Raw genomic sequence first — 10,993 nt, 5'->3', positions numbered from 1 at the left:
GAAGTACAATGATTTCCACATGTACAATATTCAATTCGTGAATACACAAGAAGATAAGAACATACAGCAATATTAACCATTTTCTTAAGGAATAATGAAGCCAAAAAAGTATTCAGATAATATTTCACTTCATATTTATACACATACAAACTATAGGGACACGTGTCAGTCCCTAAAATCAGTTTCGATCAAATGAACAGCGTATAAGCCAAATGGTTACACTTACATTGACTAAATACTAATTTTTCACTCTATGATTATGCCTATGTAGTGATATAGACAACCAGTGTCCAGATGGGATAGACTAACAAAAGGATTATGCCAACTGTATTTGATATGCCATTAGCTTTTGTGAAAGAATCTCTAAAACCACCAGAAGCCCGAATATGTTCTTGCATCAAATAACATGCAATGATAAGGCACACTACAACCCCAACTGCATTGCTTTTAAAGGTGTTTGCAAGTAGATCAGGAGCAACAACAATAAGAAGAATCAAAGCAGCAGGCAATTCTAGCCAATCTGTGATAACCGTGACAAAAGATTAGAAATTATTCCGGGGAGAGTGTTTTGTAGTTTTTTCTTTTCCCATTTTTCAATTTAAAAGGGATGTGAGACAGTATGAACCGATAATTTCTACATAACAGAAAATATGTTGACAGAGACACCAGTATAACGCGCATCAAATAAAAAAGAGCAAGACTACTATCTTTGAAATTGTACTATACCAGGAAAGTGTTTTGGAACAAAAAGCCGTAGTACAACAGCAATGAGAGCAATCCATTTCCCAATCTCTCCCCTGTGAAGCGACCAAAATAAGTTGCATGATATGATACCAAAATAAATAAAAGAGCAGGAAGTTTGGTATTGGAGAACTGTGAATGGTAGGAAGTTAGCAATAATAAAGCAAGAAAAGCTAACCACCTGAAGATGGGGAAAATCAATGAAGGCAGGCTGAAGAAAATGTATGGAATGAGTAGTGTTGTGAAAATGTTGGTCTTCCAGTTCGTACGATCCAAAATCAACAAATAACTGCAGTATACAAATAAAAATATCAACAATCACAACAAAAAAAAAAACTCCCTCTTGAGCAAGAATTTTCTAGCAACTTTACTCTTGACACAAACACCGAACCTAGCTTTGGAAGACAAAAAGGAGAGCTACAGTAACACATGAACTAAAATTGAACTTTGTTGAGTATGACTCATATTCACTAATAAGTGGACATACGCTCGAGCAAACCTATAATCATGACAGCATTGCAACAGCAACAATAATAATGAAACCTTATCCCACTAAGTGAGATCAATTACATGGATCAACTTTCGCCATAATATTCTATCCAAAACCATGTTTCTATCAAAATCGTTAATCTCGAGATCTCTCTTAATAATTTCTTTTAGTTTTTCTAGGTTGCATAACAAAAAAACTACATTGTCTGTCTCCTCGTCTTCAAGGAGATGTAGGCACATTGAGAAAAACTTTGTGATTAATCCTTGCGTTTTCGTGTATATTCATTTATCTGTTTGATTTAAAAGTTGTAGAATTTCTACATCCTCTCCCCTTGGTGTCTCACATTAGGCAAGGAAAAAACTTTGCAAATGCATAGTAGTTGCATGCAAGACCACCCATTCATAACAAGATCAAAATTGGAATTTCTCTTGGAACTATCATCTTCTTCCTTAATTCTAAAGTTGTCACAAGAACTTGGAGAGGATTGAAGCATAGCAGAACAAGTTTAAAGTTAGGGTTGCAAAGAGCAAGAGAAGGAAGTCTTGACAAAATCTTCCTTATAGGTTTTGGGTAAATATACGACACAAATAGTTTTAAAATGCGATCTACAACTGTCAATATAATGACAGCAACTTAATTTATAAAACGTGAAAGAAATGAAAGGAGAGAGAGTTCAGAGGATTATTAATGATTACATACATAGCAGAAATGGAAGCGATGAATTGGAGGATGGAGATTCCAGAACCAGAGACGCCAAGCATGGTCATGACATGATGAGTGAGGTTATCAGCGGCCACAGCAAGGTCATTGAGATCAGAGGTAATCAGTTTCGCTGTTGTTTCATCTTGAAAATCTGTCCTCAATGCTAAGTAGTTATTCGTCTTCCACATTGGGAGCTCAGCAATGGCAAAGATGGAAACTGTGGTTCATAACACAGAGGAAAGAGATCTAGTGTTTTGTTGTGTACTGTGAGGACTCATAGGATCACGACGTGGAAGTTATTAGATTATGAGCTGGCGTCTCTTATTTAATTTTACTTTTTTAAAATATTTATTCCATTTTTATATCTATAGTGTAACGATAAAAAAAAAAAACAAAAAAAAACTAGTACTAGAAGCTTGATTGGTTTCCTAAGGACAGAAAGAGTGGGAGAACTCAATTCTCATAAATTCAAGAAATTTTGTTAAGAGAATGGAAAAAGAGACAACTCATTGCAGCCTACAATTCTCAAAAAATGAAGTATCCGAAAGGAAGAATATATCATCATGAACATGACTAGAAGCATGTCAGTAGAGAAAGGAATACGTAAGATATTTTGGCCTCAAGATGTGCACTAAGCAAATTATGTTTTGAATAGAAGTCCTAGTGCAGCCATACCAAAGACAACTTGTGAGGAAGCTTAGCACAAGTCAAAACCATCAATTTAAGTATTTAACAATTCAAAATCTTTGGATGCATTTCCTATGTATGCATACTAGATGCCCAAAGAAGGAAGTTTGATGACAATAGCATTAAGTGGATCTTCTTGGTAGGCAGTGATACATCCAAGGCAATATCTGCAAATACAAGCAGGGATGAGGTGTTTGCTAAAAATGAGAAGTGGACTTAGAATAAAGAGAAGGAAGTTGAAGGTGTGGAGTTTGGTATTGATGAAGATATAGTGAAAACAATGGTCACTACTAAAAAAACACATCTAATGTCAAATGCGAAATACGTTTGATCTCGACTACGAAAGCGAGGTAACGAAGGGCGTCATGAAAAGTTACCCCTTATCACTCAGGTTATTAAAACGCCAAGGGGTAAAGTTAACTGCACGTGAGTTTGATACAGATACAGCAAAACAAAAATAAAGGAAATGCTTCATACACAAAATCTAAAACATAAAATGTTATCCTAATCTCACCCCCACTTAATTCCTTTGGTGGTTTCTTAACAGATACACAATCAAAGATCCTTTGAGGGACAAAAGATCATTCTTCGATGGCTATCAATAGTTTTAAATCCAGAGACATAAGGTGTACGTACATGCAATTCTTCCAATATGCATAATTTCCATCATTGAAAATATGGGCTCTATTGTATGCTAAATTCAAATCATTTTGCACCATATTCAATAACTTTTCAAATTGTTAAACATTATTAAAAGAACCTCCTCTCGATGCTAATTGTTGGTTTGAATATGGGTAATTTGTCTCAATGACAAAAAAAATCCCTTCTTTTTGGTTTTAGAAATTAGATTAAGCGAGCGAAAAAGAATATGGTGAAAATTTTGTTTTAAAGGTTATGTGCTATTAGAAGAATATTCTTGCAATACACATACACCAATGATTTGAAATGAAGATATAGACAATATAATGAGTAAATATTGAAGCTTCAAACAAGATGTTTGATGAACTTAACAATTAATCAATTTAGAGCAATTGTAATTTCAATTCTTTTTTTTACAAAATAATCAATAACATGATTATTTAGAAATCCTATTCTAATCAAACCTAATCTTATACAAATTAAGACTATGAATGCAATAAACCTACAAAGCATGTAATTCTAGATTAAGCGATAATTCTATAAACTAATGCAAGCATGCAAGAAATCTAAACGAGAGGGTGAGAGAAGAGAGTGCACAATGATTTATATTGGTTCATTGATATCGTTCTCATAGAAACCTAATCCAGTCTATGATGGTAAACCATTAAAAAAAATTTCTTCCACTATATTCCTTGATTTACGTTTCAGTTAAAATAATTAAATTGAAAGAAAGATAACTCAGAACAATTCAATTTATCTTCTTTTTGCTTCTTGATTAACCTTGTCTACAACAAGCTCCTCAAGCACTCGTGATCTTCACTCGATCACCATTTTCAACCTTTGACAAACTTCAACTTTGAATGCTTACTGATCTTAACTCAATCCAAAGCATCAAACCTTGAGTTCTTTCCCTCGACCTTGACAACTTGTTGATCTTCACTCGATTTCAAATTTCAAGCCTTGAGTACTTCTTATTGAACAGGTTGACCGATGCACGAAGAAAAACTCCACACCTATGTAGAAAAGATTCCTTTTTTTCTCCTCAATAAAGTTCACCTCTTGAATTTCCTCAACATCAAACACCTGCTATGAAATCTACAGAGAATCCAAAATGCACAGTAAGAACACTAATGGATTCTCACCGTACCTTATCATACACACAAACAATATGATAATTCTCCATGAAAATGTTAAAGATGGAGATTTGAGAGAGAAATGAAGTTGTAGTATCAAAGCTTTTTCGCACAGAAAAATATTTGATCTTGTTCTCATAAAAATATGAGAGATTCTTAACTTTCCAAATGAAAAAATTTATTTATCTGTGCATGAGATGATGCAAAAAATGAGCTAAATGAATCAATTCGAATGTGGAAAATGAATAGGATCAAATCCAATTTAAATCTATTCAAATCAGCATTTGAATCAAATCAAACCATTTTTGAATCGATTCATTTCTTCCTTTTGAGGCGGATCAAGCAAATGTATAAATTGATTCCTGCAAAAAGAACAAAAGAGACTTTTGAGGAACTTTAATGAATCAGATCAAGCCATATTTGAATCAATTCATCAAACCTTTTGAATCAAATCAAATCGTCCATGAAAATTTCTTTGAATCAATTTAAATCGTCTATGAATCAATTCAAAATTTTCATGAATCAATTCAAATCTTATATGAATCAATTCAAATTTTTTGTGAGTCAATTCAAATCGCCATGAACCAATTCTAGTTTCTCGTTAATCAATTCAAAATTTCCATTTCAACCTTTAATCGATTCATCCAATCTTTGAATCCGATCATACAAGTTTGACTTATGTCAACACTTTATTATATGCATGAAAACCCTATTATTTGTATGTATGATGAGAGATTGAATGAGAAACTAAAATGTCACGATAAAACTTAATATACAAAGGCACAAAACAATGAAATAGCTAATTATGCGCTTGAAGTTAATTTCACTATACTCAAAGATATGGAGTTGATTACAAAGAAATGTTTACATATAATAAAGTGTCTCACCTAGCCACATATGTATATATAATAAAGTGGCTACATATGTGACTAGGTGAGACACCATAAGAAGTGTTATAGCAGTGTCAACTATGAGAGGATGGAGTGTTTACCAACTAGATGTAGATGTAAATAGTGCTTTTCTCAGTGAAGAATTAAATGAAATAGTCTATGTTGAGCAACCTTTAAACTATGTAAAGAAAAGAGAAGAAGGCGGGGTCTATAGGCTACATAAGGCTCTATATGTGTTGGAGCAGCCTCTAAGAGTCTGGTACAACAAATTAGAGAAACATTTTGAAAATAAAGTATTTTTCAAGTGTTGTCATGATCACACCTTGTTTGTGAAAGAAGACAATAATGAAAGTTGTTCATAATCACCCTATATGTGGAGGATCTTATATTCGTAGGAAATGGCAGCAACATGTTCAAATAATTCAAACAATCCATGTTGAATACCTTTGACAAGGCTGGTCTGGAAAAGGTGAGACACTTTCTAAGAGTTGAAATTATGCAAGACAATGAGGACATATTCATTTGTCAACAAATATATGCCAAGGAGATACTTGGCAAGTTTGGTATGATCCAAAGAAATCTTATGTGCATTGTCGTCTTACCAAGACCTAGGATATCAAAGTATGACAAAGGAAATAATATGGATCATGTTGAGTTCAAGCAAATTGTGGGAAGTCTAATGTATCTAATTAATTACCACTAGGCCATATTTAATGTTTATAGTGAGCATGATAAGCAAATAAATGGAACATCACGTTGAACCCCACCTAATGATTGCCAAAAGGATTTTGAGGTATTTGAAAGAAACAATTGAGTTGTGAATAATGTACAAGAAAGGTGAGCATTCCGATTTAGTGGCTTACTCAGTCAGTGACTATGGAGGAGATGTAGATGACAAAAAAAATACTTCATGTTATGTGTTCATGCTAAGGTCTAGTGTTGTGTCTTGGTCATCAAGAAAGCAACCTATTAAGACCCTGTCTACAACTAAAAGCTGAAATCATATATGCAACTTATTGTGTGTCAAGGCATTTTGTTGCATAGAGTTTTAGATAGCTTGAGTCTAAAGCACATTGATATAAGGTTTCACCTTCTAAAGAACCTAAGTAAAAAAAAAATGAATTGATGTTTTGTACCTCACAAGACCAGATAGCTGATATAACGACAAAGCCTCTAAAGTTTGAATTATTCTAGAAGCTCAAGAAATTACTTGGAATTTGTAGGATTTCAAAGAGTGCTGATTCTTATTTTTGATGTTGTGTTGTGATTCTATTTGTAAACCACTTGTCTAAATAAGAGAGGGAATTTTAGTTGTAGACTTTGTTAAGTTTGTTAGAAGAACTTAAAATCAGTTAGGATGGTTATAACTCATTTTCAGTTGGAAGTCTGTTTGGTGTATAAATCATATAAATGCCATTGGCCTTAGTAATAAAATCATAAGTTGCAATGCATAGCTTCCTGTCTTAACAAAAACTTGCATTCAACAAATGGAATATCATTTGTGTTGAACTCATAGTAAAACATGCAATTTTGAATGCAACATTGTAACTTAAAAGCATAATAACTTGTTCACAAATTATTTCATAAATATTAATCAAACTTTTACAACATTTCCCCACATAATACTAAATTTAAAACAAACAATCCAAAAGAAAAAGGAAGAAGAAGAATTACAAAACAAGAACATTAAATACAATGAAACACAATTTCAGGTAGTAGAAGCCTTGGTGAGTGAAGTAATGGTAATAGAAACACCAACAACAGCTTCTTTAGTCTCAAAAGTAAAAGTATCATAACGCAAGAAAAACTCAACCAAGAACAATCTACACAAAAGCACAACAAGATTCTTCCCAGGACACTGCTTATTATCCACAGAAGGTTCATCTGTTTCTTTCCCATTCGACCACAAAACATACTTCAACAACTTTTCACCTTCTCCAACAAACCTCTTAGGAACAAAAACCTCAGCATCATCAAAAATCCTAGGATCCTTAGTAGCAAAAGATTGGTATCCAAATAACATCTCACCCTTCTTAACTTCAAAAGCAGCATCATGACTCTCCACAATCAAATCCTCTCTTGCTTTTGCATATTGATATCGAACAATCGGTTCAATCCGCATAGTTTCATAAACAACAGATTTTACTAAAGGCATTTTTTCCAATGCCTGAATTGTTACTCCTCCTTCTTGTTTTACGATAGTTCTTATCTCGGTTGCGAGTTCTCTGTGTAGCTCTTGGCCGCTTAAACCAACCAATTTGAAGAGTGTTGGGAATTGATTCTTGAATCCTCCGTATGAGTTGAAACAAGCTATGAAAATGAGCTGGTGACATGCTTCGGATCTTTTCAATCCTGCTTTTTCTGCTTCGTTTAAAAGTGTTACAGCTGAAGAAGAAAATGCTTCGTAGAGTTTCTTGTAAGAGGAGCTGACCAAACATGTCGTAATATAGTTAATGTTAGGGATGCAAATATCTTTCAAATTTCAATATAATCAAAATAAATTATAAATGTTATTTAATAGTCAATGATTATGATTAACTAACCGTTTAAACTGTAATAAAAATCAAATATTTTAATGATTTAACCGTTGTAATCAATGCACTTTTACCGTGTATAAGAATTAAATCCATAAAATTTAATGATTTAACAGTTAGATTTAATGAATTAAGTTCATTGATTACAACTATTAAATCATTAAAATATTTGATGAATCAACTATTGTGAATCAACTATTATGATCAACTATTAGATCAGATGAATCAACCAAAATTATAAAATTTAATGAATACTATTTATTACTACTATTTAATAACAATAATATAGTAGTTTCATTTGCTAATAACATTTTTTTTTAAATTATTATTCATGAGAGATAATTATTTTATGTTCCTTATTATAATATTTATTGCTTACTATTTAATAAGAGGTAAAATATTTAACAAATATGTTTTTATCTTTTTATTGCGAAAAAAATTAAAATAACCATATTTAAAAAATATATATAAAAAAACTATAATTTGGAAAAAAATAACACAAATGACTAGGTTTGGTAGGGCACCCAGGTACATGAGCACCAGGTGCATGAGCACCTGGGATGGCTCATGCGAGTGTCCTACCATACCTGGTCACTTGTGTAATTTTTTTTTTTAAATTATGGTTTTTTTTTGTATTTTTTTAAAACATGGTTATTTTAATTTTTTTTCTTTTATTGCAATATTTTTGAAAAATAATTTTTACAAAATAAATCCTGTAAATTTAATTTGTTAATAATGAGATATAATTATTGATATTTTAATGACATGAAAATAAAAAAAGATTTATTATTTTCTAAATTCCACATCTTTAGTTGACATTTTCTCTTATCTCAATGACAATGATTCAATTTAAGAGATTACATAAATTTATTAACAAAAGTAAATTAAAGAAACAATCTAATGTGAACCTCTTAAAAATGGTTAAAAGAAAGATCTTCACCAAATTTAATATATTTTGAAAAATAGAAAATAAATGTAATATTTTATTAAAATATATAAAAAATAGTAATATTTATATTGGGCTTGATATATATATATATATATATATATATATATATATATATATATATATATATATATATATATATATATATTGAAAAATCAAATAAACTATTTTAACATAATAATAAAAGATCCTCAAAGAGAAGGTCTTATGAAATGAACAAGAAGAAAAAATTTGAGTAAAATTATATGCTTAAAAAAGTAATAATCTCACCTTGTCAAACAAGCAGGAAAGGGAAGAGTACGTAGCAAGAGATCTTCAAGATAATTGAAAATCTTTGGAAGCTTTAGGGTTTCAATTGGAAAAAGTTGAAAGAGAATCCATGTATCACACATTTTAGGACCTTGAGAACCAAGTTTAGTTTCAGAAGGATCCTTATTATCACAAAAAAGCCGAAACATGAAGTTAAACGAAGCCACACTAAAAATAGTATTAAAATCCGCTTTACCACTTTTACCAGAAAGCCCTTCTTCAATCTCATTAAAAGCTTCAGAGAGTATGCTTCTAAATAGAGGGATAAAAGAGTCTTTCCTTAACAAAAGTTGATTAAGAAAGAAACCTTTGATAAGAGCATGGTTAGGTTCAGTTGTGTCTAACTGTGCACACACACGGTAGCCACCGGTGAAGTTTGTCGACGGCATGAAGGTACCGTCGAAGACGTTGTGTTTCTCGACTTTTTTGTTGTCGAAGAGGATCGGGAAGGAAGCTGCGTCCAAGAGTGCAATGACTCTTGGGTTTGAGGAAATGAATGGACCTGGTGGCATGTTGGTTCTGAAGATTGTTGAATTGTATTTTTGGATTCTTGTTGAGAAGAATTTGTCTCTTCCTTGGTTATAGAAATAATCGTGTCGGTCGAAGATCGGTCCGATGAAAGGGAGGCCATAGCTGCCAGGGATTTGTTTTAGTGGGAGGTGGTTGTCGTTGTTCTTGGTGGTGGAAGATTGTTTTGGTTCTGATGATGATGCCATGTTGATGAAACTCTAAATATTTTTTATATGTTAATTGGTTTGGTTATGCTATGACTTATGGGGTATAGTTGTTTTCTTTATATATAGTGGCAGTAGTAGAAGTATAATGATATTTTGTAGCTTATTTAAAAGAAACATGTTTGGCATGAGTCTATATATCTTAATGAGAAAGATAATAATATGATACATTAGGTATTAAGTGAAGTTTTAGGAAAAAAAAATATAAAAGTAAAATAAGTTTTTATATAGTTTTTTAAATTTAAAGACGAAGTAGGAATAACCACCTCAGAGATTCAGATACACAATTGTGAATATTATGGAATGTTATGATTAGAATTTTCGTGATGACGTTCAACCTAGTAATATTGTCGGTTGATTAAGATTTGTCGATTAATTTGCATATAGTTATAAGATAAACTAAGGGAGGGAGTATTATAAGAGACGTGACTGTGTTATCAAGAGAGGATTTGTCCCTTCCATCAAGTAGTAGTATATTCAATATATGTATTGCAATTTGCAGTCCGGTGTCCGGTGAAAAATGGTTAATCAATTAGTATAATTGTAGGAAACGATATCCATGTGTTGTCACCGTGTGGAAAACGATTTCCTCAAGTAGTATATTCAATATGTATTGCAATTTGACAATGTATCTGAAGACAAGTAAATATCCAAAGCTACACGTATAAATGAGAGGATTTGGAGTGCATGATAATGATATTTGTTGACAAAGCACAAGAAAAAAGAGAAATGACTAAGAAATACAAGAGTTGTGTATTATTAATTCAAATGATAAGATTATATTATTATAGATAGATAGATAGATACACTTTATATTTGTAACAATTGTCAACTAAGATTTTTTTATTAATTTTATAATAAAATTAACTAATTAATAATTCTTTATAACAAATATAACAACTAATAAGGGATACTTATGAATAAGAATGGAGAGAGAAACTCTTCTTTCTCTCTAACACGTTTGAAGTATCAGCAAGTTCAACATGAATTCTTCTACAACATCCAGAAATTAAGAAGACAAGGATGGATGGAAGCAAGTTACTACACGAAAGCGACATCAAATTTCAAACAAAAGGCGTTGGGACAATGTAGGAAGACATTGTTTACGGTGATTTCCGGTAAACAACCGCTAGTCTTCCAAACTATAATAAATATGATTTGGTTACTCGCAAGATCGACTAGATTGAT

At 31.9% G+C, this 10,993-nt stretch overlaps 2 protein-coding genes across 2 annotated transcripts; both read right to left on the bottom strand.

Annotated features, from left to right (window-relative positions):
- Positions 1–43: 43 nt before the first annotated feature.
- On the bottom strand, positions 44–2,283 carry LOC131595689 (cold-regulated 413 plasma membrane protein 1-like). Its single transcript, XM_058868121.1, has 4 exons — positions 1,931–2,283; positions 923–1,030; positions 727–797; positions 44–520 (listed from the first exon to the last, which is right to left on the bottom strand). Exons 1-4 carry the CDS (start codon positions 2,119–2,121, stop codon positions 264–266), a joined length of 627 nt encoding a protein of 208 aa, XP_058724104.1. The 5' UTR covers positions 2,122–2,283; the 3' UTR covers positions 44–263.
- A 4,541-nt stretch (positions 2,284–6,824) lies between these two features.
- LOC131600085 (allene oxide synthase 3-like) lies at positions 6,825–9,919 on the bottom strand. The gene is made up of 2 exons (XM_058872313.1): positions 9,033–9,919; positions 6,825–7,708 (listed from the first exon to the last, which is right to left on the bottom strand). The coding sequence occupies exons 1-2, from the start codon at positions 9,785–9,787 to the stop codon at positions 6,991–6,993; spliced, it is 1,473 nt and encodes a 490-aa protein (XP_058728296.1). The 5' UTR covers positions 9,788–9,919; the 3' UTR covers positions 6,825–6,990.
- Positions 9,920–10,993: the final 1,074 nt, after the last annotated feature.

This window comes from Vicia villosa, linkage group LG4, assembly GCF_029867415.1.
Source record: "Vicia villosa cultivar HV-30 ecotype Madison, WI linkage group LG4, Vvil1.0, whole genome shotgun sequence".
NCBI lineage: Eukaryota > Viridiplantae > Streptophyta > Magnoliopsida > Fabales > Fabaceae > Vicia > Vicia villosa.
Note: the sequence above shows the minus strand (reverse complement) of the source record. Positions and strands in the feature narration are given on the sequence as shown.

Coding starts and splice junctions, on each gene's coding strand:
- LOC131595689 (XM_058868121.1), bottom strand. CDS start 2,121: ATGTGGAAGACGAATAACTACTTAGCATTGAGGACAGATTTTCAAGAT. Junction 798..922: donor TTGATTTTCCCCATCTTCAG/GTGGTTAGCTTT, acceptor GTCGCTTCACAG/GGGAGAGATTGGGAAATGGA. Junction 521..726: donor TGTTCCAAAACACTTTCCTG/GTATAGTACAAT, acceptor CGGTTATCACAG/ATTGGCTAGAATTGCCTGCT.
- LOC131600085 (XM_058872313.1), bottom strand. CDS start 9,787: ATGGCATCATCATCAGAACCAAAACAATCTTCCACCACCAAGAACAAC. Junction 7,709..9,032: donor TTTCCTGCTTGTTTGACAAG/GTGAGATTATTA, acceptor ATGTTTGGTCAG/CTCCTCTTACAAGAAACTCT.